Genomic DNA, 25,919 nt, shown 5'->3' with positions numbered 1-25,919 from the left:
CAATGCCCAGCACACACTCACACATACACACAGACACGCATACACAGACACACAGACACACACAGACACAGACACACACACAGACATACACACATAGACACACACAGACACACACACAGACATACACACAGACACACACCCAGACTTTCACACATAGACACACACAGACACACACACAGACATTCACACATAGACACACAGACACACACACAGACATACACACACAGACATACACACAGAGACACACACACACAGACACACACACACAGACACACACACAAACATTCACACATAGACACACACAGAGACACACACACAGACATACACACACAGACACACACACAGACATACACACACAGACACACACACAGACACACACACACAGACACACACACAGACACACACACACAGACACACACACACAGACACACACACAAACATTCACACATAGACACACACAGAGACACACACACAGACATACACACACAGACACACACACAGACATACACACACAGACACACACACAGACACACACACAGACATACACACACAGACACACACACACCATTAAAAAGCTAGGGAGGAAGAGATGGCTCAGCGGTTCAGAGCACTGACTATGCTGTCAGAGGAGCTGTGTTCCAGTCCCAGCTCCCACATGGTGGTTTACAATGATCTCTAACTCCAGTCCAGGGATCCATCACTGTCTTCTGTTGTCCATGGGCTCCAGACACACAAGTGGTGCACACATATACCTACAGCCAAAGTACCAACACACATAGATAAAAATAAAATAATTTTAAAATGTAAGCTTTGCTATAAATATTGGACTACAAAGCCAGGCATGCTGGTGCACACGTGTGATTCAGCATGTGTGAGGCAGGAGATTTAGGCTAGCCTGCACTGTGAAATAAGACTCTGTCTCAAACAAAACCAACTGTAGTGTTGGGGAATGCCGACTAGTGGTAGAGCTTTTACCTAGTGTACATAGGAATCTGGGTAAAAGGTGTAAAACTACCACACACACACACACACACACACACTCACTCAAAACATACACACCATACAAACACAAGCACACACAGAAATACAAACACACACAAGCACACACACAAACACACACACATACATACACACAAACACACACAAGCACACACACAAACATACACACACACATAAGCGCACACACATACATACACACAAACACACACAAGCACACACACAAGCATACACACACATACACACACAAACACACAAGCACACACACAAACACATACACACACATAAGCACACACATACATACACACAATCACACACACACACACACACACACACACACTAACAACTTCAGATACTTCAAATTAAGGATGCTTTCAGACTGAGTTTAAGTCTGAATGAGTTGTCCATGGGGATGAGGTCCTGTAACCCCAGCACTTGGGAGGCTGGGGCAGGAAGCTTTGAGCTTGGACCAGCTTGGACCAGCTGGAAAACAAGACTCTCTCTCAAAAACCCCAAGGCTGGTGCTGGAGAGACTAGGAAATGGTTAAGGATGCTTCGGTTGCAGAGGACCTGGGTTCGGCTCCTACAGCAGGAAATTACAGAAAATTCTGTAAGTTGTTCCAGTGCTCTTGTCCGGCTTCTGAGGACATCATGTAAACATGGTACATGTAGAGATAAGTAGGCACACACATGCACACACACACACATTTGCACATACACATGCACACAGAAATACAAACCAGTGAATTAAAGAAAACCCTAACATGGTGTTACATACCTTTAAACTCAGGACTCAGGAGGCAGAGGCAGGTGTATCTGTATGCATTTGAGGCCAAACTGTTCTAACTAATGAGTTTCAGGCCAGCCCAGGGTACACTTAGTAAGATCCTGTCTCAAAAATTATAAATACGTTCACTAAGTGGTGAGACACACTTGCCCTGACGTGCACCAGGCCCTGAATTTGACAGTTAAAGCTGCAAAATATAATGAACCAAATACAAGTTCTAAACTGAAATTCAGGCTATAAAACAAGTCACTGGAGACTTTAAAAAAAAAAAAAAATCTAGGCCCAGGCAAGCATGTATTCCCTGCAGCCTATAAGCGGAGGACAGTGTGGCAGGTGCAGGGGCCGGGGGGAATGAAGAAAACACTCACTGAGCTTCTCTTTCCTGCGTTTCATTTTCCAGGGTTGGGATGTAGTTCAATCCGCGGCATTAGAAGAAGGGAAGAGGGTGGAGCTGGAGGCGCAGCTCAGTATCTAAAGGCATCCTTGTTACTCTTCTTGAGACCTTGAGCTGGGTTCCCAGCACCCATTCTGGGCCACTCACAGCTGCCCCTAAGTTCCAGCTCCAGGGAACTCAACACCCTCTTCTGGACTCCAGAGGTATCTGCACGAACATGGCATATGTTCATACAGATGTATATGTATATATGCACATATATACTTAGAGACTTGCTCTGATGGACAGAACAGCGCAGAGGGGGTGTAGAGCCTGCTGACCTGGTCTATAAGAAGCCTGGCAGCTTCCTCTTTCCTTCTTTCTTTTGAAATGCTGTGGCCTTGCTGGAGGAGCGTCGAGGCTATGATGCTTACAGAGGCCTCAAGGACAAACCCTGAGGTGATCTACCGTGTGGCTACCATGTAGAGGGAGAAGCCACGTGGAGAACTAAAGCCACTTTTCAGGATGGAGTTTCTAATGCATGAAAGGCCCCCTTTCGCTAGGGATGGAGTCTAATGCTTTGTCTTAATTTGGCTCCCCAAATCAAGGGGATCTGCATGTCCAGTCGCTGAGGGTCTCTGTCCCCTATTGGCTTATGATTGACCAATCAAGAGCCCATGGCCAATGGCTGGGCAAGGTGAAAGAGGCGGGACTTTTAAGGTTCCCAGGCAAGAAGAACAGAGGAGAATGGGAACAGAATCACCATGACCGGAAAGCAGAAAGATCGGACTTAAGTCTGCCAACATGTAAGAATCCAGAAAAGTGGCCCCAGGCGCCACTCCCCAAAGCGTACCATTTCTCAGTCTCTCCAGCACTAGCAAATATTAATTCAAGAATATTGGAGGGAATTGTGGGCTAGCCGCAGGGAGCTTTGGAAGTGACCAGCCATTGAGCTAGTAAGGCATATTAAAACTAACACTGTGTGTGTGTGTGTGTGTGTGTGTGTGTGTCTTTTCATTCACGAATCCAGAGAGCTCTGGCTAAAAGTGAGACCCAAAGAAGTTACACCCTTTTGCCTTTCATCTAGGTCACAGCTCAGTGTATGCACAGTCTCTCCGTCCATAGGCAATATAAAAAGAATGGTATGATCAAACCAGAAGTTGTGAGAAACACTAAATTGTTCAGTGTGGTTTTTTTGTGTGTGCATACACAGGCACGTTAACGTATACATACATGCTCATGTGTGTGAATGTGGGCATGCACATGCCATGGCACGTATGTGGGCCAGAAAACAATATTAGATATCCATCTGTGCCTTCTGCCTCAGGTGAGGCAGGGTCTCTGTTGTTCTCAGCTGCATACACCAGGCAACCCGGCTCATATGTTCACGTCGCTCTCCAGCTCCCTCTTCAGGAGAGAGCTAGAATTACAGCTACACGTCTTCCCGCATCTGGCTTTACATGGATTCCAGGGTCTGGTCTTCGTTTACCCAGGAAACCTTTTCCTCGGTCCAGAAGTTGCTCTTTTAAGCCACTAACCTTGAGAGAAATCTCTGGGTGGCAGCAATAAATAATCAAAATACCCTGAACACTTGAAGAGCTCAAATAAACGCAATTAAGAAAATAATACATCACATTCAAAAGGGGGATTTCTAGGAAAGCAATGAAATCTTGTAAACTGAAAACAAAATAGAATGCCCCAAACAAAAACTCAAAAGGGGATTAAACAATAGTTGAGGCCATTGCTGAAAGCCACTGCTGAAAAAAATGAGTTTGCAAATCCCGACTTGAGGAATCCTCCCAAGAAGCTGGTGTGAAGCAGAAAATCGGGAGACAAAAAAAAAAAAAAAAAAAAAAAAAAATCTGCCAGACAAAACAGAACCAGCAAGTGCTGAAGAGAAACTGGAGATAATGGAGGAGAGGCTGGGCAAGAGTTCATCTCAGTGAGGGAAACACCAGCCACAGCTCATACATCCAAATCCAAACGGAGCTTTTCAGTCACGGAAATGGACGCAGGAAATGAAAGCCATTCTCATAGGGACACACCTGGCCATCAGGGCCCCGGAGAGGCTGGACACACCCTTCCTGCAGAGTCTCTCTGTAGCTCCTGGTCTCCTGGCCCCACTCTCAGTGTCTTGGGTGCAGGGTACCTACTGCAACCCCGATCTACATCCAGGAAGGGAGGCAGTGATGGAGACGGCAGAGAAGGCAATCTTTCTGGTAATTAACAGAACTGCTTCAAACCTCCAGCACAATGCAAGGCCAAGAACCATGTCCACATTCAAAAGCTGTCTCCAGAAAAGGCAAACTACAGTGGGAGGTATAGAGACAATGGGTTTGATGGGAAGATGGAAGATCTTAAAAAAAAAAAAAAAGAAAGAAATCAGTGGTGATATTGTGAGATTCTGTGAATATTATACCAACACTGTATTGTGTAGTGTAAGTAGGGAGGCCCATTTAGGACTCTTAATGAAACAGCTAGTTTTAAAAGAGAAAGAACAAGCCAGGTCTCGTGTCTTCTCCTAACCCTAGCGCTTACCACAGTTCAGGACCAGCTAGGGACACTTGTTGAGTTTCAACACAGCCTTGGCTACAGATTCATATCCAGCCTGGGTGAGGGAGGGGAAGATGGAGGGAAGGAAAGGCAGACAGACAGACAGACAGGCAGGAAGGCAGACCTGCACATACAGGACTCAGGATGTATCATCAGAAACACACACACAAATATGTATTATGTAAGGGGTCGTTGTTGAAAGAAAGACAAAACCTGAAGGCAGCCCTGAAATTCATAAGTAAGAGAGTAAGAAACTTCGGTAGGAAAAAGTAAGCTGTGAGCAGTCACTCAACCTGACCTAAGACTTCCTGTCTGGAGCACAGGGCTTCCCAGTAACTAAGTCACATCTCGAGTTCTGAGAAAGGAACAAAACATCAGGCTCTGGCTAAACCACAGGTCAGAATACGAATGGTTTCAGGAATTGCACCACCATTGACATTTCTCCTAAAAAAGAAGAAGAGGAGGAGGAGGGGAAGGAGAGGGAGAAGGAGGAGGGGAAGGAGAGGGAGAAGGAGGAGGGGAAGGAGAGGGAGAAGGAGGAGGGGAAGGAGAGGGAGAAGGAGGAGGGGAAGGAGAGGGAGAAGGAGGAGGGGGGAGGGGTAGGAGGGGGGAGGAGGAGGAAGAGGAGGAAGAGGAGGAAGAGGAAGACCTGAGAAATGGAGGCAGTGAATCAAAGTAGTGTTGAGAAGGGACACAGTTGGGGTCACTCTGGTACAGCATGCGCTTAGCAGGCAGAAGGCCTGGGCCCACTTCCCAGCACTGCAAACGGTGAGGGAAATTAAAGACACCGCAAAGAATGAGGAGGTCTAAAATCAGTCAAACACTGATCACAGAACTAGGAGCACTTGCTACAAGAAGATACATAACGCATAAATAATATAAAATAAAATAACACCAAAACCAATTTAGATCTATTTATTTCTTATTTTTAAACGTTTTGTGTGTGTGTGTGTGTGTGTGTGTTTGTCTGCATGTGTGTATGAACACCATGAGTGTGACTGGGGTCCCAGGAAGCCGGAGAGGGCACCAGATCGCTGGGACTGGAGCTACAGAGGGTTCTGATTCGCCGTGTGGGTGCTGGGGACTGAACTGGGGTCGTCTGCAAGAGCAACCAGTTCTCTTAACTGATGAACCATCTCTCCAGCCCTGAGGACAAATTTTAAAATGATCTTATCCCCGGAGACATCTGCATTGTGACTCATTCGAGCTTGGCAAGGTTTCTTTGCCAGTTAGGAATCTGCCCTTGGTCTCCTTCTCCTCACCTCTGTGAACTTCATGAGAAAATCTGATTGCTTGCCCAAGCCATGGACAAAGTTGCTCAGTAGAGCACAGCAGTGGGGGCAGCCATCCCACCTGCTCTATGGACAGTTTTAAAGTTATCGAGTGAGAATCAATACAGGACTTCTCACTGGACTCCCAAAAGTATGTAGCGGGAGTATGGAAAAGACATGGGACTTCTGGATGCTGAGAAACTCTGCAGGAGTCACCACAGCCGTTATTAGCTTAGCTCTGTGTGCAGTCACTCAATAACCTAATAGCCATAATTGTCCTAATTATGCTAATAGCAACTATTGCTGCATGTCACCTTCCACGTGTCAAGTGCTGTCCCAAACACTTCATTATTTATTAAATACTGTATTCATCTTATTCAGTTTTCACAATAGCCCATTTTGAGGTCACTAAAGCAGACCAAATGGTTTAACCACGGCAATAGCAATGCCAGGGTTTGAAGCCGAGCATCTGCCTGGAAGTCCTTATTCATAAGGAGTCAGGACTATCGTCTGATTGCACATCCTTCCATCAATAGCTCCCCATCTTATGAAAAGGAAGAGGTGACCAATTGCCTTAATCCCCGATGAAACCTATCACATACAACTGGTATCCTTGTGGTATTGACTTTTTAAGGTTTGCTTTTATTTTTATATATGTGTGTGCCACATGAGTGCAGATGCCCTTGAAGGCCAGGAGAGGATGTTGGATCCCCTGGTGTTAGACTCACCGGTAGTTGTGAGCCATTGGACATGGGTGCTGGGACCTGAACTCAAGTCCTCTGGAAGAGCAACAAGTGCTCTCGTCTCCTGAGCCATCTTTCTAGTCCCATGGTTTTGATTTTTTTAACCACCTGCTGCCTTATAATGCTTAGAAACTATCCATTTTCTGGTCCACTCTGGAGTCTTGGCGGATTGACCATTCAAGCGCTCTAGAGTGCCTTCCTCCGGTAGAAAAGATTCTGTCATCCAAGACTTTGTGTTTAATGGTGTATTCTGTTTTTGTTGATAATTTGTACTGCACTTGAGCCCTGTAGCTGAACATCAGTTAATATATAACATTTTAATGATGATAAAATAATGTTTAAAAAAAATCACCGTTTTCATCATTTTTAAGGGTGCGGTGCATTGGGAGTATTTACAGGGCTGTGCCACAGTCCCTGGTAGCCTCTTTTAGGGTTTCTTTCATCTAGTAAAAGTAAAGCTTTATGTCCACTAGACTTTACTGTTCCACCTCCCCCTCTTCCCATGCCCTCGGCAAATACCCCTCCATCCCATGTCTCTGCGAATTTGACAACTTTGCACCTCAGTGGAATGTTCCCTCAACATCAGGTTCTTAAAGTTCATCCACAGCTATAGCATGTGGGAGGGAGGAGGCGAAAGGGAGAGGGGAGAAAGGAAGGAAGCTAAGATTGACTCTAGACCATTGCTCATGCTAAGCATGTGCCCCACCATACCCTTTCCCCTTCTAAAGCCAAACAACTCCTCCCAGAATGCACTGCTCCATTTATATTTCATCTGGGGATGAATTTCTTCTGTGATGCTCCTTGGCTACCATGAACCATGCTGCTGTGATATTTTGTATCACAAATAGGAAAACATCTTTTTAAGATTTTTTTTTTTTTATTATTATTGTTTGGGGAGAGGGGGCAAGTGCCCAGAAGTTGAACCGCAGAACCACGTGTTCATTTTAATTTTTAAGGAAATATCACACTTATTTTTCTTTTCACAGTGAAGCTGCTATTTTGCAATTCCACTTGGAAAAATTCCTGGGGGGAAACCCTAAGGCAGAAACAAGCCAAATGGGTGGTTCCCCAGAGAGGGCAGGCAGCCTTCCTGGGATTGCACATTCGAGCCAGAGGCCAGGGCAGATTCAGGCACCGGACAGCAAGAGCTAAAAAGCTTGGGACAGTGGCTTTCTTCGAAAGAGGCTCCTGCCCTGGGAAAAGGCTAATAAACTTAACCTAGCCTGGGAGGTGGAAGAGAACCAATATCTAGGCATGAAGATGTGAGGCGGTCTTGAGGGACACAGGCTTTGGAAGCGGCTGCTGATCAGCACAACTCCCTTGTTCTCCATTCTCAGCCAGGGCTGAGGGGGATCCATTTCTCCTGAAGCGAGAACACAATGGTCTATTGATTCAGGAACCTCCCGTGACAAGGTTGCTGTTGCCAGTCAGGACTGCATGCAAGACTTGGGGACTCGAAAAGGACAGGGAAGTCACCCTGAAGTTTTCGACAGACCCTCAGAGACACATGCCTGCTCAGGAGCCCCTGGGTAGGGAAATGACAGTCCCCAGGCTTCCTCCACCGGAGTCTCAGCTCTCTCCACTCATTCTTAGATCACCCTCACGTTGCTGAAGACCTCGCCTCCTGTTGTTAGGTTTCAAACCCGGGACACATGGCTGAGGTGCCTATACAATATATCAAAGCCGACCTGGCTTCCAGACTCTCACTGTGTCCTTCAGTCCCTACCTGTTACAGGGTCCTCTTGGCCGGCATACCCTGCCCCCTACCCTGAACTCTTCAGCCCAAGGGGCTGGGCTGCTCTTCCGTATATAGTCCAACTAGTTTGGTTGTCAGATCCATTATTCCTTTGGGTCTCCTGGTTGCTGTGCCTGGCTCCCTTTTCTCTCCTCTTTCTTCCCCTCACCCTCTCCCCCCATGGTACAACTCAGTCTGGTCATGATCATTCTGGACTCTCCCAGATATCCCTGTCCCTGCCTCTGGCTATGTTCTCCCTTTTATCTATAATAACCCTCTTTTTCCATCATACCTAGGAGCAGTCATGTTTCCTCCTTCTCCTTTTCTTCTTCCTTCCTTCCTTTCTTTTCTTTCTTTCATTCATCTTTGACTTTCGAGAGTCACTGAAGGGCCATCTCTAGATATCACAACATTTTCTGGTTCTTGAGAATTATCTGGAACCAGCCCCCACTAGAACCACTGTAGCTCAGCCCTCCTCCATTGCTGGGGGGGGTTGTCTATTTGTCACCAGCCCTTGAGCCTGACTTAAACTGGGCCAATTGTAACAGATTCCTGGAAAAAGATGTATCCTTCCAAGAATTTAGTCTTGCTGGGGTCAGCTAGAATGGCGGAGGTCAGACACTGTGGTTCCAAGCCACAGAAAACAAGTAAACATGATCTGCTTTCCTATCTTCCCTGAAAACCTTGAAATACCACAAAGCGTTTGAGCAGCTACAGCGACTATGCCAAGCCACTCAGAACCAGGAGGAATTTTGGGCCTCTCCCCTTTGGGACTGTCCTGGGACCGGAGAGAGCTGTGTCATCAGGACCTAGAAACAGAGCTCACCTAGAGTCACTAAACATCAGGGGGACTTAGCTCATGGCTTCCATTCAACCAACGTATGCCCAGAAATCTCACCAACAAAGTTACCCTGGTGAGCAAAGTCTCGTTCCTCGCTCGTCTAAGTCCTGTGGTGGCAAGCTTCCTGCACGACACAGCTTGGACCTCCAATGAGGCACAGAAGCTCTGGGAACTTAGTGGGTGTTTGTGCTTAGTTACAGGGACATGTAGCTGGTACACTGTCTTCAGAGAGTGCCAGCCTCTTTGTTCATTGTAAAAAAAAGCAAGCAAGATGGCTCAGAGAGCAAGGGCACCTGCTTCTCAAGTGCAGTGACCTGAGTTCAATCCCCATTGTTGTGTTTGTAAACCGTGAGGGAGGGCCCTAGTGGGCCCTGCCAGGGTGTCCCCTTGAACAGTGGAACCATTCGACAGGCCTAATATACAGGGAGTTTATTTGGGAGGAAGGGACAGAGTCCTGGGGAATGGGGTAGAGGCAGAGAAAGGAGGGGACAGAGGACAAGAAGAGAAAGGAAAAGGGAAAGAGGCTGACTAGAAACACATGGGAAGGAAGGAGAATAGGTGGGGGGGGGGGGGAGAAGCCAAACAGTCCTTTTAAAGTGACCCAGGCTCATACCTGGCTGTTGCTAGGTAACCATTGGGCGGAAGTAGAGGAAATGCTAACATCCAGAACTCCTGAAAGTTGTTCTCTGACACCGCACACACTGTGGTCAAACAGGCCCATTCTCTCTCTCTCTCTCTCTCTCTCTCTCTCTCTCTCTCTCTCTCTCTCTCTCTCTCACCTCACACACACACACACACACACACACACACACACACCCTCACTCACATACCGAACACACACAGCATATACACACAAGCACACACACTCATACAAATGCATAACACTTTAAATGTTTAAACACATAAAACTAGAAAAAAACAGTGCGGCAAATTACCAGTGCCCATCCTCTAATATCATAACTGTTTGCCACATTTTGTCATTTAAAAAACCTCACAGAAATCACAACACAAAATACTTCCTAATGGTGCCCCCATACAATTCAGCATGCATCTCTGAAAATAATAACGTTCTATAGTCCGCAGTAACACTGTCCTAGCTAACAATACCTCTTAGAGCTCCTGTTGCTGTGATCAAACATCATGGGAAGGAAAGGGTAATTTTTATGCTACAGCTCTCAGGTCACACTCTGTCACTGAGAGAAGTCAGGACAGTAACCTGGAGCAGAAGCCATGGAGGGGTGCTGCTTACTGGCTTGTTCTTCATGGTTTGCTCAGCCTGCTTTCCTACAATATCCAGGACCACCTGACAGGGGTGGCCCCACCCATAGCGTGCTGGGCCCTCCCACATCAATCATTAATTAGGAAAATGCCTGACAAGTCTGCCTATAGGCCAGTCTTATGAAGGCATTTTTCCCAGTCGAGGTTCCCGCTTCTCAAATGACTCTACTGTGTATCAAACGGGCATGAGGCTGACCAACTCCTACTATTAGCATTAATTCTCTAATATCAACTAATAGTATTCAGCCTGTGTCCAAGCTCAAGGCTCTCCACTAAGACCCCGCCCTCCACCCATCCACTGGGGTACCGTCCCCACGTGGCGGTCACTGCAGCCCCCTCTGGTACCTGCACAGAAAGTGCCGTCGTTGGGGATGAAGGTCTTGTTGTTGTTTGTGGCCCGATAGCCCGTGTGGCAAATGCAGTAGAACCCTCCAGGCGTGTTGTGGCAGGATGTGTGGTTCCCGCAGATCACGGTGGCTCCAAACTGGCATTCATCTTTGTCTGCAGACAGATGCAGGGAAACAACTCACGTAGAAGCTCTCCAGCCACGCGGCGTGTCCTTACCCACAGTCCTCCCTACTCTGTGACAACAGGTCATCCATCTAATTGCTTCTCCAGCCTCTTTCCCTTCCACTATGCTTTCCCGGCCAGAAGGAACTGGTCTCATAATCATATACCTGGTGTACACAAAACCACAAAGAAGCACAGCCTTCCGCCCTCAGAATCCACCTTACTCGATAATTGGCAGTAGGTTATTTTTGAGTTTCTTTCGCATTGAAGAAAAAAAAAATCATAAAGGGCTGGAGCTGTAAGTCTGGGGAAAGCCGCTATGCCCAGTATCCACGAGGTTCTGGGTTCAGTTCAATGAGAGTAAGAACACCTTCAAAATAAAATATTGGTGGGTCGGGGGAGGGGGGAGGGGGAGGGGGAAAGGGGGTAACATTTGAAATGTAAATACAGAGAACATCCAATCAAAAATCATCAAATAAATACATAAATAAATTATTAATTTAAACACTCTAATCTCAACTATAAAAAATTTTAAAAAATATATTGGTGAGTCAGCTAGGTGGTTCAGAGACTGAAGGTGCTCGTCAGAGGTTTGGTAACCTAGCATTTAAATGGGGAGGGAGAGAACCAACTCCTAAAAGTTTTCCTCTGACCTCCAAACCCTGCAAGTGGGACACCCTGACACACATGTGTGTGCACACGCAGATTTTTTTTTAAATGTAGCAAAAATAAAATTTAAAAATTTAAAAAGACCAGGGAGATGTCTTGGTGGGTAAGATGATTCCAAATCCCCACAACCTACATAAATCCAGATATGGTGGCATGCACCTGCAATCCAGTGCTCCTACGGGGAGATGGGAGATGGAGACAGGAGAGTCCCCAGAAACTCGACAGCCAGCAAGCCTGGAGAACACAGTTTCAGGCAACAAGGGATGCTGTCATAAGCAAGGCCTAGGTGAAGACCCGTCACAAGAGGTTGTGCTCTGATCACCACACGCACACACCCACATGAATACACACAAGGACATGTATGCACATGAATGAACAGGCATCACACATGCATACAAATTCATCTGCTATAAATTTTATAAGCCAGGGGAAACAAGCCTAGAATAATCTCATTTTCCAATTCAGCCATTTTCTTAGTCTTTTCAGTATTAGGGAATTAATGTTAATATAATGTGTTGGCTAGCTTTATGTCGGTAAGTGAAGGTGCCCTTGGGAGCCAGAGGCATCTGATCCCCTGGAACTAAAATTACAAGTGGTTTTTAAACCATTTAATAAAGATGCTGGGAGCTAAACTCAGGTCCTCTGCAAGAGCAGCACATGCTCTAACCACTGAACCATCTTTCCTAACCCGAAGATGAATTTTATATTCAATTGTGTAACTGGAAAATTAGAGTTGTCGGCTCCCAGGAAACACAAAGGAATTAGCAGTGAAGCCTCAGGGCAGGGTTCACACAGAGGCAGGAAATGCTCACACAGTCAGTGACCTGTGTGAACAATGGAGGTCACACAGAACAAGGACGGCTGAATTTGGCCATAGGTGCCATTAATTAAAGACAATGAAAGACTGAAATGCAGGTAAACTTTCCAGCTCTGACTTCATGCCGTGGACCTTGAAAGCTGCCAGAAAGTATAACTACTGTGGGTCACGGCCATACATGCCTTTAAAACCACACTCAGAAGGCAGAGGAAACAGATCTTTTTGAAGTCAAGGCCAGCCTGGTCTACAGAGTGAGTTCCAGAGAAACTGTGTCTGAAAAAACAAAACAAAAAACAAACAAACAACAAAAAACCAAGGACTGGTGAGATTAAGAGCACTGACTGCTCTTCCAGAGGTCCTGAGTTCAATTCCCAGCAACCACATGGTGGCTCACAACCATCTGTAATGGAATCTGATGCCCACTTCTGGTATATCTAAAGATGCCCTTTTCTGGTGTGTCTGAAGACATGAGTGTACATAAGACACATGCACTCACACACATGCACTCACACACATGTACTCACACACATGCACTCACACACATGCACTCACACACATGCACTCACACACATGCACTCACACACATGCACTCACACACATGCACTCACACACAAAAATCAACAGGAAGGCATGATAACAAGGGTAAAGATAGATACTGTCTTACCCACAGCTACAAGGCAAAACTTTTACAATGTATAGCAAGGAGGAAGTTGAAAAGTAATTGTTACATGTATCACAGTTAAATTGTTGTGAGCTCTCTCCTCTTGAATTTCAGCATTATCTGATTGTTCCCGCATGGATATCAGGAGGCAAAATACATAAATAATCTTAGCTGCATCTAGTCTAAACAACCTTCAAATTATCTTAAAAGTATTCCTTGAAATCATCCCAAAGAAAAAATGTTACATTTGCTTTTGTTGTTAAGTTAAACTCAGGACATAAAACAGACTTCCAATCTGCATAGGTCAAGGAGTTTCCAGCGAGTTCAGGTCAGTGACATCTAATACGAGAGGTCCTTCCTTCGAAACACCAGAAAAACGATATATCTAAACAACAAAACCGACATTTTGTTGTAATTGGCAAAAACCCACTAAGAAAAACATGTGAACAAAATATGATTGCCCTACATGGACACTGACCCCAAAACCGGAAAACCTTTCGTGTTTATTCAAATTTTGAGCTTAACCCACCATCAAAACTTACCAACACACCGTGTCCTCCCGTTGCCCCAGAACCCATAGTTGCAGATGCAGATCCTTTTCCCTTCCCTTTGCTGGCATGTCGCATGTTCGTGGCAAGTGGCACAGACATCTAAATCTGAGTCAGAGATCACACGTTTCAGAAACAGGAAGTTAGCGGCGACATGCGTGTAATCAGTGTGTACTCGTCACAGACAACCAAAACTTCAATTCCAAAATAAACCAGGTCAAGTTCAAATCTCATCCGTAGGCCTTTCAATAATGATTCAATAATGTCCCTGAAATATAATGCAAACTCCTCTGTTAATCAACACTCTTCGGTGTCTTCTCACAAGTTCCCCCAACTTTATAGTCTAACTGCATGGTACCGCCAGGCAGAGGGACAACCACACTTTCCTCGTAGACGAGCTACCATCCTCCTCCTCACCATGGTCACCTGGAATGCCTGTGCCCGCTTCTCTACCAGTCTGGTACCCACTCTTATTTTCAAGAGTTAGCCAGAATGTCTCATTCTCTCTGAATTCTTCCCTACTTCCAAGGGAAGGTGTAGGCATTTTCTAATCTCCCACAAAGCATCTATACTCCCATAACAATCATGTTAATCTATGTTTAATCCCATTTTTTGAGACTATAAATGAACCACACAAGGATGAGGATTATGACATTTGTCCAATATGTTTTCTCAGCACAGTATAAACACTCACATATTTGTTATGGACTGGAAAAGGTCTAAAATGGGGGCTGGAGCGATGACTCAGTGGCTTAAGAACACTGGCTGCTTTTCCATAGGACTCATGTTTGATTCCTACCACTCAGATGATGGTTCACAACCATATGTGGCTCGAGTCTTGGGTGATCCAATGCCCTCTTGGGCTCTCCTGACCTCCATGAACACCATACATGCTTGGTGCATAGATGAGATGTACATGCAGGTAAAACACTCATATAAAATAAATCCTAAATGTGACTTGCTACAGCTCAAAGCAAATGCAGGAGAGAGGAACATGTCTGATGTCGGGATAAGCACTGAGTCCTGACAGGATGGCCACTCCCCATTACCTAGATAAACAACAGAAACATTTGAGACTAAAACTCTTGAAATATCTAAATTTACCAAAATGGTGATATGTAACCTAAGATCAAGCAAGACTTTCTACTCAAGGCTACATAGAATATTTAGTTTCATGCCCGAGTTTCTATAATTTCAAGAGTAGCCTCGCAAAGGGAATGTTCCAGCACAGAATTTCATCCTATTCTTGGGATTATCTGCAGCCAGACAATGCAGCCTAGCCTTCGGGCTGCTCCAGGCATGAGACCAACAGAAACCAGGAGACTCCTAAATACTCTTAGTCATGTTTCTTGCTTTTGTTTTTCATTTTACTAACAAAGGACAACATATTCTAGGCCAGCCTGGGCTACCAAACAAATGCCAAAATAGAAATAGAAATAAAAGATAACAAAGAAACGAACACATATCACGAATGGCTACTGACACCAAATTAACCATGGTATATCTATAAATATCTCATGATCACAATAAATGCAAAAATAAAAATAAAAATGTAAGAGGTGCATTATCTGACCGTCATGGAATAATGGAATAAAACTTCAAAGCAAAACCCCTGTGTAGCTTCCTCAATGCTCTCCTAAAGGATTCTCTAGACAAAAGATACTGAATGGTCAGTCACTTGATGACAACTCAATGCAGAAAATTTGAGTTTGTTATGTGTTTGTATTTTTAAAAAGTAATTTAAAAATCAGGTAATCACAGAAGAGACCTGGAATTTTAATGAAAGAAATTTAGAAGCAAGAAGGATGATAGTATTTTTAGAATTTTAAAAGATTATGTTTAAAAGCAAAAGAAAGATTTCTGGGTAAACACTGAGGGTTTCAAATACTTCCAGTCCCCTTATACCTCAAAAAATAAAAATAAAATAAAATGAAGGATTAGAAAGATATAAATCTTTTAGTGTGTGTGTGTGTGTGTGTGTGTGTGTGTGTACACCTATATGTGAACGCTATAGGACAACCTCAGTATCATTCCTCAGGCCTTGTCTGCATGTTTTGTTTTATTTTGTTTTGGTTTTGACACAGGATCTCCCAATGGCCAGTGAGCCCCAGGTACCCCCTCTCCCAGCCCCTACAAGTATAAATCTTAAAATAGACAACAACAGCAGACAAAGGATGTTCACGATGTTTCAGATGGAAAAGGGACCAACACTTAACAATTGCTCTGCAGAGAGGAAGAAACCAAGAGTCCCTGGGAAGCTGGAGAGACAAGTGTAGAAACGGGTGTGGGACCCACAAGGACCTGCTTATGCAGGCACAGTTCCTGTTTGGTCTTTCTGATGCTGCTTGGGATGGAAACCAGGCTTTCCGTAAGCTAACCCACATGCTATGGCACTGAGCCCCACCTCCAGCCTCTGAGTGAACATTTCTATAAGGAGCAATGGCCCAAATCCCCTCATAGATGCTGATGCATGATGCAGTTTGCTTAAAAAAAAAAAGTCAGAAAGACCCCAGATCAGAGAGGTAGCAGGCAACCTGCAGAACAGAAGAAAGCATCCCCCAAATGCATTTAATCATTTTAATAGATATTAATCTTTCTTTCACACACAGCATTGGAAAACAAGCTCAGCTCCTTTGGCAGTTTCCGATACCACTGTTGTAAGAGGAGCCTCCTTCAGACCTCATTATATTGATACTATGTTATCCATACATTGCAGAAGGGAAATAGAAAAATCAAGAGCTGGAGAACTGGGTCAGTGATTAAGGACACTTTCTGCTCTCAGGAAGGACAGAGTTTGGTTCCCAGCACCCATATCAGGCATCTCAATTGGTAGAATACTTGCTTAGTATATGTGAAGTCCAGTACCTGAGCTTCAGATGCTCTTGTTGCAGCCCCAGAACCCAGGTCGGGGAGGCAGGAGGATCTGAGGTTCAAAAGCAGCCTGTGCTACAGGAAACCAAGTATCAAAAGAGAAGGAGGAAGAGGAGGGGGGGGGGAGAAGGAAAAGGATAAGAGGAGGAAGATGAGATGAGAAATACAAGCGCTGAGTGTATTCCAAAACATTATTAAATTAAGAGATAGATCACACACGTATGTGCATGTTCATGTACATTATTATTTCTACAAGAGTTGTGGTTATGACCTGGGGAAGGGGTAGAGTTCACTAGCCATTTGCTAGCTGGGTTAGCCTTGATAATCTATACATCTGCTTCCTGTAAGTCTGTGTGATGAAGATGATATCAACCCCATCTTCTGGCTTCTGTGCCGATTACAGAGTAAAGGAGTTGGTATGTGGAAAGTAGTCAGAATTCGCCCATTCGACACTGTGACACTCTCTCAACTTCTACTAACAAGAACCAGCCCTGATGGTTAGCCGGTCAGCAGCCAGTTATGTTAACAAGAAGAGCAATGTGTGACTGCTTGATGCAGAACTCCAAACCTTAGAGTGGACAGATGCCTACCTAGCCATGGACTGGTAGATCCTGAAAACCATAACGTCTAAGTTATAGACACAATCCTGTGCATTTACTCCCTGACTTCCCTCCCTCCCGAACACAGCCTGACTGCGAAGCTCAAACTCATTCATCCTCAGTGCCTTCTCAGCCCTCTTGGTTTTTTTCCTGCCCTCCTGCCCCCAGCAACCCACCCTTGCTCTTTATTACACCAGCTGTCTTAGTTAGGATGTCTGCTGCTATGACAACATATCATGACCAAAAGCAACTCAGAAAAGGTTTATTACATCATCATCATCCAGGGAAGCCAGGACAGGAACACAAGGCAGGAGCTGAGGCAGAAGCCATGGAGGAGTGCTGCTTACTGGCTTGCTCCTCATAGGTTGCTCCTATTTTCTCACATCATTCATACCTGCTCAGGCATGGCACCGCCCACAGTAGGTGGGGTCATCCCACGTCAATCATTAATCAAGAAAATGTCCAAGGGACTTGCCTACAGGCAAGTCTTGTGGAACCGTTTTCTCAAGATTCCCTCTTCCCAAATATTTCTAGATTTGTGTCACGTTGACAAAAACCAACCTACACAGCAGCTCCTTCAACACCCCTGGGAGAGCCTGGTTGGAACAGGAAGAGACCTGCTCGCATCAAGGATGCAAAGGACTTTGTTGAAGCCCCTTGAACCAACATCTGTCTTCACCTAACTCCAGCCATGCCAGAAGGACCAGAGGAACCTGACAAACTCACTGCACAACTTCCTTGAGATCCCGTTTCCCAAACTTATGGAGACGTGGAAATATACTAAATAACCAAGTGGGGTACCCAATAAAGTCCAAAACACAGAGAGAGAAAAATATCTAGAAGCAAGTCTAGAACACTACACCAACTGCACTGTTTCTAAGAAACGACATCAAATTCCAGAGAGAATCCAGAAACCCAAGAAATATCAGACTCTCTCCTCTCTATCACCCATGACCAGAAAACAAGAAAGGCAGAAATCCTCTCCTTCAGCCCAGTGAACTACCGCGGTCTTTATCCGAGCTGTAGCTGTTACTTTACATACATCCAAGGCAGAAGTTTCTCACAAGTCAAGAGGTCATCACAGGCAATCGGAAGCCTGTCCCCACAGCTAACTCTGGCTTTCAGAGCCCTATGTGTAAAATGTTTCCCAGAGCCTTGGCTTCTTTTGGCTTTCTCCCACCTACTTTCTCATCTGACCGAGATCGATCCACAGTGGACCCCACACCTCTCCTTCGGATCAAAACTAAATCCATATTAAGTATACCCAGTGTCCCAATCCCAGCTCCGAGTCTAAAGCTAAGCAGTTATCAATTTGGGGCCCACACTAAAGGTCACGTCCAGTAGTCACCTACGTCAGCCATCCTGTTGTCTCACACTGCCTGCCCGACACCTTCTCCAGCAGGCTGTGAATTATATGCATATGTATATGTATATGTATATGTATATGTATATGTAATGTATATATTTGTGTGTGTGTGTGGTGTTGGGAACAAAACCTAGGACCTCCCAAATGCTAGGCAAGCACTCAGCCACACTGAGATACACCCCAGACCTGTGCACTGTTTTGTAAATAGCAGACAGCTTGTTAGCTAGAGCTAGACACACCAGGGAGCTGGTCTTAGATTTGACCAGAAGATCATGGATGTACACAGGGTCAGCTTGCTTCCCTGTGGTGGAAGGCAAGGCATGGAGGAAGTCCTTCATTGTTTCTTCCCTCACTCCTCACCTTGAGCAACTTCCCATCCCTCTAACTCTATCCCTCCCTCCTCCTGTCGGCCAGGCGGCCTGCCCTCATCCATGAAGACAGTGGGAGCCACGCGATGAGACACTCCACACAGTGGGCTTTCCCCAGCTCCATCCAGCCTTTCTCCACCGTGATACCCTGGTCCTGTCCTTCTTCTGGCCTTGCTGAACCCAGCTAGACCTGAGCCAACAAGTCCCAGGGCCGCTCCCAGACTCAGAGGAAGGCCACAGAAAGGCAGAGAACGGGAAAAACTGGTTCGGCCTGTCCACACCCAATACCAGCCTCATCAACCCCCAGGCACCCCACCCACTCACCAACAGCCGCCTGCTCTCCAGTTTAAACCTCACTTCCCTCAAGCTCAGGCCTCAGCTTATGTCTCCCAAGCATCTTCCACCAATTAAGCCTAACTCAGCACAGGCTAGTGAGGGAATCTGCAGGGGTGACAGAGGACAGGGATGCAGACCGAGGCAGGAGGATCAGAAGTTTGAATCCAGCTGTGGCTACACTGAAAAATCCTGTCTCAAGAAAAGAAGTACATACACTACATACATACATACACATACACACACATACATATACATACACATAAACACACAACACATACAAACACACCACATGCATACACATACACAAGACACACATCACATGCATACACACACAGACATACAACACATACAGACACACACCACATATACACACACATGCAATCCACATGCATACACAGACACACAACACATACATATATATACATGCATATACACACAACACACATACACAAATAACATACACACAAACATACATACAGAGAGAAACACAAGCATATACACACACAGTCACATAGACACATACGTACACACAACCAGACCAACCAGAGAAGGGCAGGTAAACCCCTAAACAATCACACAAGATAGCTAGTAAATACCCACCAGCTTCCCAGGTTGGGCATCCCTACAGCCCTCCCTTACAGGTACCATCAAGGCTCTCCCATCCCCAAAGCCAGATTTGGAGTCACCCCACCTCAAACTCGTGCAGTGATGGCTTACTCCTTTGCTACAGCCAGGAGTTTGCTTGTTCTTATTTGGGTGGCGCCTGTTTATCCCCACGTCACACTCTTAATAACAAAGTCACAACACGCACGAGTGGACGGTGGAAAAGTGGACGGTACCCAGTGGACTCCACACTAAGTGAAAGCCACCATCCTGGTTCTGGAATCTGACCAGCGTCGTGAGTAAGATCAGTGGAGGAGGAGGAAATGCCAGTCTTCCCTTCCTGGGATTAACTTCTCCCACCCAAGGCCTGGCTTTACAAGGGCTCAATTAAATATCACGTCCCTTCTTGTATTTCCACCTCTCCCTGCTGAATAATGTCTGCTGGTCTAACCTGTGAGTAGATGGGAACTCACTCCTCCCCAAATCCTACTCTGACCTGACCAGCCCAGCTTAAGATCACCCGCCTTTTCCTTCCAACTTGTCAGAGCAACCCTGCGTCACCAGCAGAATCACTGAGTTTACAGGCTTTTTCCCAGCATCCTGTCACCTCCGGCTCTGGTTTCCTCAGCGCCACACTAGCCCAGGGGTGTCAGCCATCTTTCTCTCTTCCCTGCATCTACCGTCTACACTAGCTCTGCCCCCATGAACCCATCCATCCTTCAACTGGGCATGGTAGAACATGCCTCTAACTCCCAACACGCAAGGGTGGGGCAGGAGGATTGTTTCACACACTTTCTACCTTTGAGAAAGGAGCTTTTTTGTAAAACTGTACCCTTTCTAGGTATGTAGGAAAATAGTCTACCTACAGAGAGGTGCTCAACAAGGTACCCTAACTTCATTTCCCCAAAACACTTCACCCTTTCCAGGTGGCCTGGAGGTGTGGCTCAGTGGTAAAGTGTATGCTTAGACACAAGAGCCTGAGTTCAATCCACAGCACCCAAAACACCTTAGAAAGAAAGTGTAGGTAAAGTGACTGCAAGTTATGTTCAGCCATCTTAGACCAACAATCCAATGGACCACACTTGATACTTTTCTAGGTTAGAGTCTTTACAGAGATCCTAAGACAGTTTCTAATTATCTACAGGTTTTTATTCACACCATTAGGGGAGACTGTGCTGGCTCGTTTTATGTCAACTTGACACAAGTTCGAGTCATTATGGAAAAGGGACCCTCAAGTGAGAAAATGTTCCCACTAGATAGTTCTGTGGCAAGCCTGTGGTGCATTTTCTTGACTGAAAATTGGTGAAGAAGGGTTTATTGCACTGTGGATGGTCTACCCCTGGGTTGGTAGTCTTGGGTGTTACAAGAAAGCAGGCTGAGCAAGCCATGGAGAACAAGTCAGTAAGCAGCACTCCTCCATAGGTTCTGCTTCAGTTCCTGCCTCCATGTTCCTACCTTGAGTTCCTGCCTTGACCCCTCTCTCAAGATGGAGTGCGCCCTGAGAGTTGTAAGCTAAAATAAACTCCTTCCTCCCCACAGTGCTTCTGGCTATGCCGTCTTACCACAACAATAGGAAACAATAAGTTCCAGGACAGCCAAGGCTACATAGAGAAACCTTGTCTCAGAAAAACAACCAAACAAACAACAAAGTAGCAGGGTAAGAGAATTTGGGAGGATAGGAAACAATACACCAAGTCCACTCATCTTCTTTATTTTCCCCTTCTAGAGCCTGTTTGGTTTTGCATATACGTTTGGTTTTGAGACATCCCACCCTGTGGTCCAGGCTGATTCCAAACTCCTGGCAAGTCTCCCTCCTCAGCGTCCCAAATTCTAGGTTTATAGGCACGAACCACTACCACTCTGGAGCAAAGTGCTTGGCTTTATTAAGGAAATGCCAGTGAAAGACATCACTCCCTCCACGTCCTACAATGGCTTCTGGTGGCTTCTCACCACAAAGGAACAGTTAAACCCAAACACTGTGCTCTGGCAGCCAGGATATGACTGACTCCCTCTTGCAAAATCCAGTCTGTTTTTCCATATCTAGCCCCTTCTGTATTCCCCGTCCTGGTTTCCCTTGCTATCCCCAGTCTGAACTTCACCCAGGGCTTTGTTGGGTTTTTGTTTTGTTTCATCTGTTCACAGTGTTTCACTTTGTAGACTAGACTACTCCGGTACTCCATAGCTCAGGCTGCCCTGGAATTCAGGGCGATCTTCCTGCCTATCTCACAAGTTGGATTCACTTTTGCACACGTTTCTAAAGAGCAGTCAGTCCCCTCTTCTATGGAATGGGGCACCTTTTCCACCTGTTCCTAAGGCCAAGTATCACCAGTCTCCCAAGGCTCAGCTTGACTCATGAGTAATGGCTGCCCAGTAAAACATAGTAGTTCCCTCTTCTGACCAGCACACCTCAGAGCACTTAACACCATTCTGCTGTGATGTGGGCAGACTTCACTTCACTTTCCGGTTTGAATCCTCCCTGTCAGGTAAATCCCACCTCGCTTCATGTTGTGTTTTTACAGTTTGTCTAAAACACGGAGTATTTGCCGGTCTATCTCTTTGGGACTATGTACCGCTTGAATGCCAACGTTGCACAGGGAAGATAATAAAGTGCTTTCTACAGATGGATGGATGGATGGATGGATGGATGGATGGATGGATGGATGGATGGATGGATGGATGGATGGATGGATGGATGGATGGTTGGATACACAGATGCATGGATAAACAGACTAATAAACTAATGGGTGAATGAATTAAAGAATTAACTCTTCTATACACTTCCTCATACTTCTTCACGTTCTTAACATTTAGTTCTTCGTGGAGATGAAAAATATGAAGAGAAAAAAAAAAGGCTACAGGTCAAAAATTTGTACTGCAAAAGCCAGAGCGACTGGACGCTGTAGAACCAGCGGCTCGCCCTCCCACGCTCTCCACGCGGCGCACCGGTCCCCCAGGTCCCCACCCGAGTCCAGTCCCCACCCCGGGGAGACGCGAGTCGGAACAGGGCCGCCTCCACTCCACACCCCACGGTCCCGGGGCGGGCAGCTCGGCGGCGTGCTCCTCGCCGCTCCGCCTCCATGATCCTTCCACGCCCCGTCTCTGCGCCTCCAGACCCGGAGCGGGAAGCGTCCCGCGCGCCCGGTGCCCCGCACTCACCGTCCGTGCCCGGCTCTCCGCAGACGCCGCGGGCCAGGCTGAGCAGCAGCACGAGCCGCAGCAGCCGCTGTAACCCGCAGCCTGGCGAGCGGCGCGTGTCCCCGGGCCCCCGGCCCATGCCGCCGGCTCCCTCCCGGCGCTCGCCACTCCCCGGAGGCCCCAGTGCGCGGAGATAAGGCGGCGGCGCGGGGAAGGGGCGGCGCAGAGGCTTCCGGCGCCGGGCAGCAGGGTCCCGGCTCCCCAGACCTCTGTGCGCCCGGTGCAGCGGGTGCGCGCGAGCCGCGCCACAGGGAGAAAGCGGACTGTGCTAGAGGGGAAACGTCGCAGTGCACGAGTGACTTGTGGGACCCCCAGGGAGACCAGAGAAGTGCGAGAGCCACAGGAGAGGGTCTCTTGCTGAACGGGTCAGAGAGCTGGGATGTGGTGGCCGCCACACGGAAAGAGTGGGCGACAAGTCATGGGCCAGTCCACCCCGGGGGTGCACATGCTGGGACAGGTGACAAAGGTTCCAGCTGCTTGGTGGGCGACACTTTCCTTGGCACGTTAGGAATCGAACCGGGAGAACACGTGGTGAGAAAGAGACACGGATAAAGGGACAGCGTGTATTCTAGAAACCGAGGGGCCGTTTTATGGGTGGGGACAAAAGGTTATATAGCAGAGTTAATGGACTCTGCTCTGAGAGTAGGGTCAACATCGGAGCGTGAGGGAATTCGGGATGGGAGGCACGTGATCCTCTGAAGTTTGGCGAGAAGCAGAAATTGAATGTCCAGGGACAGAATCCACCATATCCTAAGAGTAGGACAATATTGGAAAAAGAGCGAGTGTCGCTTAGTTCTATGCGTTGGGTGGACTGTGTTGGGAGGCTGGGAGTTCGGAATTGGGGTTGAGAGAGGCTGAAGAAGTAAGATCAGCTTTGTCTGTGGGGCTTTCCAAGTGCAGGGGGCACGCCCCACTTCGGCAGGTACCCTCATTTGCTTTCCGACCAGTGAACTAACCCTACCTCTAACTACAGGCAAATACACCCATATAAGGGCTGAACTTGGGCTGCCTTAGAAAGAAGCTGTTAAATATAAACTTCCTAGTCTCTTGTAACAAGGTTTCTTGAAGATTATTTTTGTCCAACAAAGAGAGAACCCGGCTTTGGGAAGTAGTAGATGAACCTCCTGAGTATAAAAATGTCTCTGGATGTTTGGGCAACTTTTTGGTAAAACCAGCTCTCCATGAACTGGCACAGGTAATTATTTTCACAAATCTACCGTCAAAAGGTTTTGAAAACAACCTTAATTTTCACTCCCCATGCCCTTCTGTAAAATAAGTATGTATGTATACTTTAAAAACACACACACACACACACACAAAAACGTGATGCCAGAAAAAAAATTATCCAAAACTTGGAAATGGAAAGGGAAGTTATCAGTGTCTTTTAAAACAGGGCATGGGGGTAGATATCCAATTCAAAAGTGTGCTTTTATGAATGTCCTATTGACTAAGCTTATTTGTGGCTTTATAGGAGTATACGTTAACTTAAATAACCCTGACGACAGCATTATCGATCAGAGCTGTCTGGGGCCCTTTACCTGGATAGAAAGAAATCCTGAGAGAGACTTCACACGGCAGCGCATGCCTTTAACGCCAGCAGCCGACAGGCAGAAACAGGAGGATGTGAGTTCCAAGCACCTTGGTCTACACAGCAAGTTCCAGGATAACCAAAACTACATTGGGAGATCCTGTCTCGAAAGACAAACAAAAACCTGTGAGACAAGCAGAGGGGCTTTTCTGACTTTGGCACCCCAAGGCCCTGGGTCTGGCGAGCCTTTGGGCTGGAATAAAGGGCTGAGGGGGCTCCCAGCTCCAAGCTGTGGTAACTAGGGGCCTATTGCTTCACCCTTTAGAAGCCAGAGACATGACTAGGCACTCAGACTGGAGACTTACTGCTCTGGCCTTTAACCCCCGGCAAGCCCTGCAGTTTGCAGCTGTTGTAACTCTCTACTTCCAACAGCAGGATGAGGGAGTGGAGGCAGTTCCTACTGGGCTGCGTCTCTGGAAAGGGCGCTGGGTTTTGGACCATCAGCATTACAGCCCTGCAGCCCAGTGGCCAGAGAAGTTTGACAGCTCCTTGGAACTCTTCTCGTGGCCCAGACATTCAGATTTTTGTCTTCAGCTCTTCATGGGACTCCAACTCCATTGCCCGTCTCCCTTTCCTGTGCCATCATGCTCTGGGACATTTCAGATGCTACACCATCTTCATGGCATTGCTGCCTTACACTGCTTCAAGCAACCATCCCCTCTTTGTGTTGCCGGCTCACCCAGGACCAGAAATTCCAAGGATCGAAAGTAACCAGGGGCTGGGAGTGTAGAGTGCTTGCCTGGCGTGCATGAAGCCCTGGGCATAAAATGAAGTATAGCTGCACAGGCTGTCATCCCAGTACTCCGGAGGTAGGGGCAGGAGGATCGAGAGTTCGAACTATAAAACAAGTTGAAGGCCAGCCTGGGCTACTTGAGAGAGTGTCTCAGATATTTAAAAGAGGAGTCAGGACGGGGCGAGGGAGATAGCTCAGTGAGTAGAAACACTTGCTATGTAATTATGAGGTAGAGTCTCCAAGAGGAGCAAAAGAGGCAGGCGTGGTTTACACACACGCTGACCCAGCACTGAGAGGCGGAAACACAGCAATAATGTGGAAAGTGGCCGAAGGTATCCTCTGGCCTCCCCATGTGACCTTGGTCCCTGGCATCGGCACGTTGTGTCAACATGAAAGATGATTCCATCAGTATTGCTTCAAGAATCAAAAGAGAATAATGAGCCACTTTTAAATTTGGAGCAGAAAAAAAAAATGGCTG

The 25,919-nt window shown here is 46.6% G+C and overlaps 1 protein-coding gene across 1 annotated transcript in view; it reads right to left on the bottom strand.

Moving 5' to 3' along the window:
* SUSD1 (sushi domain containing 1) overlaps positions 1-23,204 on the bottom strand; it is a gene marked incomplete at its 3' end in the record, with an annotated part of 114,092 nt that extends 90,888 nt beyond the window's left edge. Inside the window, exons 1-3 of the mRNA XM_080940173.1 lie at positions 23,082-23,204; positions 13,777-13,890; positions 10,923-11,078 (exon numbers count right to left, since the gene is read on the bottom strand). Coding sequence (XP_080796299.1) covers positions 10,923-11,078; positions 13,777-13,890; positions 23,082-23,199 — 388 coding nt within the window. The 5' untranslated portion in view covers positions 23,200-23,204. The remainder of the gene's footprint in view (positions 1-10,922; positions 11,079-13,776; positions 13,891-23,081) is intronic.
* Positions 23,205-25,919: the final 2,715 nt, after the last annotated feature.

The sequence above is a fragment of the Micromys minutus genome (assembly GCF_963924665.1).
Source record: "Micromys minutus genome assembly, chromosome: 28".
Classification (NCBI taxonomy): Eukaryota; Metazoa; Chordata; class Mammalia; order Rodentia; family Muridae; genus Micromys; species Micromys minutus.
Note: the sequence above shows the minus strand (reverse complement) of the source record. Positions and strands in the feature narration are given on the sequence as shown.